General features: G+C 34.1%; 1 protein-coding gene and 1 non-coding gene across 2 annotated transcripts; one reads left to right on the top strand and one right to left on the bottom strand.

The window, feature by feature from the left end:
* Positions 1-5,533: 5,533 nt before the first annotated feature.
* On the top strand, positions 5,534-5,989 carry LOC131156454 (uncharacterized mitochondrial protein AtMg00820-like). The gene has a single exon (XM_058110192.1). The coding sequence runs from the start codon at positions 5,534-5,536 to the stop codon at positions 5,987-5,989; it is 456 nt and encodes a 151-aa protein (XP_057966175.1).
* A 2,315-nt stretch (positions 5,990-8,304) lies between these two features.
* TRNAN-GUU (transfer RNA asparagine (anticodon GUU)) lies at positions 8,305-8,378 on the bottom strand. Its single transcript has one exon. It is a non-coding gene; the product is annotated as a tRNA-Asn (tRNA).
* Between the last annotated feature and the right edge of the window lie 201 nt (positions 8,379-8,579).

Below are 8,579 nucleotides of genomic sequence, written 5' to 3'. Positions count from 1 at the left end.
ATGCTGGGAACTTTTGTTGTTAATATGGACTAGACCTTAAACCTCACATATTCAATCATACCTCATTTCATATTTACTTTTAAGTCTTAATATTTATTGCTTTTTAAGGAGTTAATTAAATACCACTAGATTCAGTTTAGGGATAATTCATGGTTTATCAGGTACCGCTAGTAGAACAGGTGTGCAGGGAATGCTGGTACCTTCCCCATGCATAATTGAACCCCCGATCCCAACTCTGGTAAATGCAAACCGAGACTACTGGTTCCTTTGCCTATGATTAGCTTAGAGACCAATCAACAAGTAGAATTTAGGTGAATTAACTGTACCTCGAAAAATAATAGGTTAGTGGCGACTCCATTAAACCTTTTAATATTATTATTCCTCGCCATTCTAGACTCTTCTCCAAGACGTTGTGACATGTTACAAGTCTAAATCTGATAAGTGTTCACATAAAATAAATGAGAAATGATGAAAAGAAATAAGTGAAAAAGTCAAAAGAAGCACATTATTACTTTATCAAAATAAAGCTAATTTTAATAGAAAATATTTTAATATTGTATAAACATCTTTAAAAAAAGAATTTGAAATTGGAAGTCGTGAAGATTTATTATGTTTGTCTATTTTTACCATATGTTTGAATAGCATTTGGATTTAAATATGTATTGGATTTGGATAAGATTTAATATAAAATTATATAAAATTTTGTCCAAATTTATGATCCAAAATTTATACTCCCAGATGCAACATATTATAATATGATTAAATTTTCTAAGAATCTTGCATATTTATCTTACATTTAGAAACACAGGTTTCAAGGTTTAGACTTCGAATTTGTAGACATAGTCAAAATACATTATAAAGTTATATTAAATTTCTTCCAATTTCATAAAACTTCAAATTCTAAGCCTCAAATTCATCCCAAACACTACCTTAAAATTTATATGAAATTGTTGGAAATCATTCATAGCACATTAATTTGGGGATTTCATTTCTTTAATACATAGACTAGTAAAAGATAATTTTTATTTCATTTCTATATTCTTAGAAATGCAATTTCTCATTTTGCAGTTATTTTTAGCCAAAATTTTAACCATTCTTTCCACATAATAAAAGGTCAAACATGATATAAAAATAAAGCACATATTTTGTTAAAATAGTGAATATGATATTCTCTCTTATGCATATGTTTTAAAAGTTGCTTAATTCAACCGAAAGCAATAGAGCATGTGCATGCACGCAACTTTTAAATCAAACACCAATAATATTTACAATGCATCTTGACAAATCGTAGGAAAATATTTTATATACATTAAAAAAAGTAAATCAAATAAATAAGCACATATGCTTCTTACTTTTTACTTTACCAAACAGGACCTTTTTTTAATTCATTTTGTGTAAATATATTTTTCTTTTTTAGATGGAGAGTTTAGGTGCAACGATAAGATTGTCGTCGTATGACCTGGAGGTTACGAATTCGAGATATGGAAACAGTCTCTTGCAAATATGCAAGGTGAGGTTGCATACTATAGATCCATTCTCCGGACCCCGCATGCACAGGAGTTTCGTACACTGGACTGTCTTTTATTTTTTTTATCTTTTCTTTTTTTACTTGTCTCTCTTTATCTCTCTAGAATTTATATCTTGGACACTTTATCAACATTTTTATTATAATAATGATTTTTAGATTTACTTATAATAGACACTATGTGAGGGAAATGAATTTAACAAATGCATATCTTAAATTGTATAGACCATTATGGCAAATATGATATTTATTTATTTGTACAAAAACATTTTGATTATTTGTAAGTGTATTTTGTTTAATTCAATATCAAAAAATTGGAATTGATACTTCGATGCTAAAGAAGACCCATTGGGAATTCTATGTATTTAAAGAAGACGTGTTTTTCTATGGAACACCTATTGATCACTAAAAAAAAAAAATAAGACAAATTTTTCATGAGCATAATGAGTGAGCTCTTACCCTAGTTGAAACTTGAAAATATTTTTTTTTTTAAAGAAAAAAAAAAAACGTGAATGAGTCTACTTTTTCATAACAAAAAGAATATATATACAAAAAATTATTTAAATATATTTTTAGTATACACATTTCAATATTTGATTTTTCTTAATTTTAATTATATTAAAAAATTAATTTTTAATAGCTTTTATATACAGATAAAATAAAATAAAAATTGAATCTCTTTGTTTAATTTCATTTTTATCTTTTTTTCTTAAAAGAAATAGTTGTTTGTAAAAGACAAAACTGATAACAAATTAAAATTTGATTGACCATATTAAGAAAACACTTTCCAAAACAGATGACAGCAAGATTAAGTCAATAGATGACGACAAGCTCGATTCCATTCCATGATCTGAGGAATTGTATTCATTCACTTGTTTTCATTTATGTAAAGATTGTAATTATGGCTATTCAATTTTCATTTATGTAAAAATTGTAATTATGGCTATTCAATTTATGTAAAGATTGTAATTATAGTTATACGCTAATCTTTCCTATAATTTTGTCAATTCCTGTAATTACTCTAGGACACTAGTTTTGTAATTTTTATAACATCTATAAGCTGCTATATATATACAATTCCTCTCGACAGCAATTGTATGAGAGTTTCTATCATGTGAGTATTGATTTATGGCATCAAAGTTGTACCGTGACCTCTGTCTTTTTCTTTTTTTTGTTTCCTCTAGCTCGATCCCATGGCCTCACCCAATATTCCTACTAACCCTGAAAGCATCCATAGTGTAACGACCTCAAAATTCTTATCATTTTTTTTTCTTTACAATAAACATTCCTACGCAGCGGAAACATAAATCATATAATCATTATATATAAACTGTACAATACCAGAATCCAGAATATACAGACCATACAAAAATGCCCCTCTAGTATCATTTATCCCAAAACATACACAATTCTGTCAAAAACTCACCTTATAACCAGGGTGATCTGAGCTGCACTCTATCTGCGAGCCTGATCTGCTCGCCTAACTGACTCACCTGAAAAATGTTAAAGTAATGGGGTGAGTCAACACTCAGTAAGTGGAAATATGCTATTACTAGTGTATGGCAACTAAGTTATAAGTACTTTAAAATATAGCAACTGAATTGTAATGCAACAATCTGTAAAAATACATCTTTCAAGCATGTCTATCTTTCTCAATTTAAAATATACTGTATCGTCTGTATTTTCTACTTTCATACTGATAATATCATACTATACTTATCATATACTGCAAACTGTATACATATATTTAACTATACTTATTCCCTAGGACTCTGTACGTCATGATTTGACCCCTCATGACAGGGTTGTGCGGCCCGTAGGTAGGACTCTATCTGGTCGGCCCTCCAGATAAGTCAATATACTCTACACTACCTTAGCCCAGCCAAATTGCATCCTCTCCTAGGCGCGACACTGGCTGTTACCTTGTCTAACCGGCCCCCTTTACCCAGTGTACTGGGGAGCTGCATCCTCTCTGAGCTCGGTTAGACGGTACCTACATACTATCTGAGATATATGGTTGCACTCTATCTATATATAGCACCGATACCGTGCTCTGTAAACTGTATCTATATTGTGTTTGTCTATAATTTTCCACAGGGATCTGATACTATATACATACACACACACACACACACACACACACACACACACACACACACACACACACACACACACACATATATATATATATATATATATATATATTCTTTTATTGTTTTCACCATGTTCCAGAATTACCATAATGCTATCTTTATGTACTGTATATATATATATATATATATACTGTAAAACTGTATACTGCATCCGTAGCATCTTGATGCTACCTTTGTATCTCTGTCTGTATATTCTGTCTATATACTCTGGCTGTTATGGTAATAGAAACATGGCATGCTAAAACTCTATATGTACTATTATGTATAAATATGTAATATAAATACTGATCTAAGTATCTGTATACATGTCTATGTATATATATGTATCTGTTTCATGAAACTATTCATATAAAAACTGTATATGCATGTACATTTCTCTGTAAATATAAATCTATATTTGTATATTCTGTGTAAAACCACATACTAGAAAAACTATATAAACTGCATATACTGTCATCAACTGTGTACTCAGTATAGTATGATACATCACAAAACTATATAAATGTTTTATCTCATGAAAATCTACTCAGGCCACACAAGCATTTAACTCATATTCTGTATAAATTAATTAATAAACTGATATGAATATATGTCTATAAAATCTCTGAAAACTTTATAAAAATTCCTAGCATAACATATTTCCTTTACCTTAACTTTGAAAAGCCCCTATATAATTCTGGTTTTATACCCGCAGGATTCCTAATTCAACATCCTGAAAACACAATATCCCACAACAAAATATTAGTATTTTTTTGCCTACATCATTTCCTATAACTGTCATAAGGCCAAAATCTGGATAAAAGACCTTACCCTGAATTTGGGATGAAATTCAACTTTGTTTTCCCGGTGATCTGCTCCGGTAGACTTGTAGAGAACTCCTCCAGGAGCGTCGTGGTAGCTTCGAATCATCGATCCGATGACTGGTGGAGCCGAAATTGAAGAGAGAAGGGAGAGGGTTCGTAGAGAGAGAGAGAGAGAGAGAGAGAGAGAGAGTGGAGCGTGGAGAATGATTAAAAATCCCGGTTTTTAGATATTTATACTGCCAGATTCGTCGACGAGACAAATCACCTCGTCGACGAGTCTTTCATTAAATTCGTCGATAAGTCCCTGTATTCGTCGATGAAATTCAGGCTGCTCCATACCCCCTCTTGGTATTTTCTCATCGACCAAGCCCTGTATTCGTCGACGAATTTCCTTATGTGCTCATCGACGTAGCCCTATATTCGTCAACGAACACATCGTTGAAATGGAACTCTCTCTTCTATCTCACGACAGTGTTCCTCGTGCCTATTAGGATCACGCCTTTTTAATGGCAACGTATCTTATAAATTGTCTCCCCACAACTCCACTTGGTATTTCACCATTTGAAAAACTCTAAAAACATGCCCCCGATTTTTTACTACTTAAAATTTTCGAGTGTGCTTGTTTTCCATACCTCTGTCCCTTCAATTAGCACAAACTTGATTTTCACTCAAAGCGATGTGTTTTCATTGGTCTTAGAAATATGCATTGCAGATACAAGTGCATGGACATTTCAAGTGGGAAAATATTCATATCCTGACATGTAATATTCGGTGAGAGCATCTTCCCATTTGCTAGCACATTATACAAGCCCATTACCACCCAGCCCACGTATAGCCTAACTATTGCTCTACCATTTCCTCTCAACATCAATGACACCCACTCAACCTCCCATGAGTCATCTCCTTATGCCAATGACATGTCCCACATTGCCTCACATCTTAATGCAACGACGTTGTCCCACTCCAATTTATCCAATCACATATAGTCTCCCACCTCAAATGATTCCCCTGCTTTTGGTTCGTTGCCACATTCCCCTACTATTCCCTTAAACATGTCCACCACCCAACTGTCATTAAAGCTTGCCACTGCTGAAGAGCCTCCAGTACTACGTTCCCACCAAATGACCACACGGTCCCAGAACCACATCGTGAAGCCAAAGACCTTCACTAATGGAATAGTTCGCTACCCACTTCCGCAGTCTTTCTTTGTTGCAAGTGGTGTTCCTGACTTCCCCATGAATTATACAGAAGCAAGCAAATATAGTGAGTGGCGCAATGCAATGGATGAGGAATTCACAACTCTTATGAAGAATGGCACTTGGTCTCTAGTGCCATCAAAACCAAATATGAACATTGTCGACTCCAAGTGCATTTTCAAATCCAAACACAAAGCCAATGGCACTCTCGAATGCCATAAAGCACAACTAGTTGCCAAGGGCTACCACCAACAGCCCAAATTTGACTTCGATGACACATTCACTCCAGTGGTCAAGCCCACAACCATCTAGCTTGTCCAAAGCATTGCAGTCTCCAAACGTTGGCCAATCCATCAAATTGACATACAAAACGCATTTCTTCACGAGAATCTATCAGAGGAGGTATATATGCATCAGCCTCTTGGATATGTTCACCCCAATTTTCCAAATCATGTATGTCGATTGCATAAAGCACTCTACGACTTAAAATAAGCCCCACTGGCCTGATACCACCGCCTGCATGAGCACCTTCAATCACTTAGCTTTGTCAACTCAAGCTCCGATGCTTCTCTCTTCACATTTAGGCAAGCTTCAGTTACTCTCTTTGTGTTGGTATACATTGACGATATAATCATCACTAGCTCCACCTTGTAAGTTATATCTAAACTGATCTCTGCTCTCGCCAGTGAATTTGCTGTCAAAGACCTGGGTGTTCTAAGTTTCTTTTTGGGCGTTGCAGCTCATCACATGAAAGAGGGGCTATTCTTATCTCAAAGTCAGTACATATATAATCTACTCAGTCGCATAGAAATGCTCAATGCCAAGCATATATCTTCACCCATGTCTTCTTCCCAAAAGCTATCATTGTTTTTGGGCGCTTCATACTCTAATCGCTCTACCTACAGAAGCATAGTTGGAGCCTTGCAATACCTATATTTGACACAGCCCAATATCTCGTTCGCTGTAAATAGAGTGTGCCAATTCATGCACAAATCCACTGATGAACATTGGATAGTAGTGAAAAGGATATTACGTTACCTCAAGTTTTCCATTAATTTTGGATTACTCATTCGGCCTAGCATGTCTACACACCTTTTAATTTATTACGATGCCAACTGGGTCAGCTGCCCCGACAATCGGAAATCAACCTCTGGTTTTTGCATTTTTTTTTTTTTTTGTGACAATTTAATCTCATGGAGCTCTAAACAGCAACCGACGGTGGCTCGCTCAAGCACCGAAGCTAAGTACCAAGCAATTGCCCATGCCATGACTGATTCTATCTAGCTCTACATGAGCTCAGTATTTTCCTTTCCTAACGCCCCCTTCTCTGGTGTGACAACATGGGGGCAACCTATCTCACAGCAAAGCTAGTGTTTCATGCACGTACAAAACATTTGGAAATCGACTACCACTTCGTTCGTGAAAGAGTTCAACAAAAATCATTAGAAGTTCGCTTTATATCAAGTAAGGACCAATTAGTCGATGACCTCATAAAAGCATTAGTCTTTACAAGGTTTTCCCATCTTCCGTCCAAGCTCAACGTACAGCCTACCCTAATGAGCTTGCAGGGGCGTATTAAGGAAACACTTTCCAAAACAAATGACAAAAAGATTAAGTCAACAAATGACAACAAGCTCGATTCCATTCCATGATCTGAGGAATTATATTCATTCACTTCTTTTCATTTATGTAAAGATTGTAATTATAGATATATGCTAGTCTTCCCTATAATTTTGTCAATTCTTGTAATTACTCTGGGACACTTGTTTTGTAATTTTTATAACATCTGTAAGCTACTATATATATACAATCCCTCTCGACAACAATTGTATAAGAGTTTCTATCTTGTAAGTATTGTTTTAGATCATTATAATTTGACGACAAGTTAGGATTTTATGATGAATCAAATGTGAACATCACTACTAAAATCTTAAAAAAGTTTCTCAACCTGAATAACTAGTTAGATATATTATAAAAAAAATTTATTATTGTGTAAAGAACAAAATTGGTAATTAAGAAACCGAAATTTGACCACTATAATTTTTTACATTATTTATCAACCTTATTTGCTAGCTACCTAGCTAGCCTTTATACACATAGGTATCTTGATAGCAAGTTAGGACTTTATGATAAATCAAAAGTAAACATCACTGTTAAAATCTTAAAAAAATTCTTAAATTGAACAACTAGTTAGATACATTATAAAAAACATTGTTATGTAAAGAACAAAATTAGTAATTCAAAAATCAAAATTTGACTAGTATAATTTTTTACATTATTTATCGAGCTTATTTGCTAGCCAGCTAGCTAGGGTTTACTGTATACATATGGATATGTAGGTATCTTGGGGAGATTTCAAGAGAAGCTAAATGAATAATGAAACATTGTTTGAAAATTATGGCGATGTGACCTGCTATCTTAAAAATGAAAATGGACGGGGGTGCTGTGTGAAATGCATGCTTAATGATTTCAGGCATCAGGCCATTTAATTATTATTCAGTAGAAGACGAAGACGAAGATGAAGACGAACGCGAGGTAATCTCTATTTAAGGTAACTGAGGAAAAGCACAGTAGAGACAGTACAGTTATGGTTTGACTCCGTGAAAAATAAAATTGAAAAAGGAAATCGCTAGAGGAAGGGCTTGAACCTTCGACCTTGTGGTTAACAGCCACACGCTCTAACCAACTGAGCTACTCCAGCTGCGGCCTTCGTTCTGTGAACAATTCTTTATATAGATAAACTATCTCATCATTCTTGCCTACTCCAGAGAAGATGAGCGCCTTTGGTTCTCCTAAATAAGTAAAAAATTCCTTACTAATATTAAATAGGTCAAAATGCAGGAATATCCCTAAATTTTTTGAAAATGACACTTTGTCCTCTATTTTCAAAAATTATCATAAA

This window comes from Malania oleifera, chromosome 1 (genome assembly GCF_029873635.1).
Source record: "Malania oleifera isolate guangnan ecotype guangnan chromosome 1, ASM2987363v1, whole genome shotgun sequence".
NCBI classification, from domain to species: Eukaryota; Viridiplantae; Streptophyta; class Magnoliopsida; order Santalales; family Ximeniaceae; genus Malania; species Malania oleifera.
This window is presented reverse-complemented; position numbering and strand designations above follow the sequence as displayed.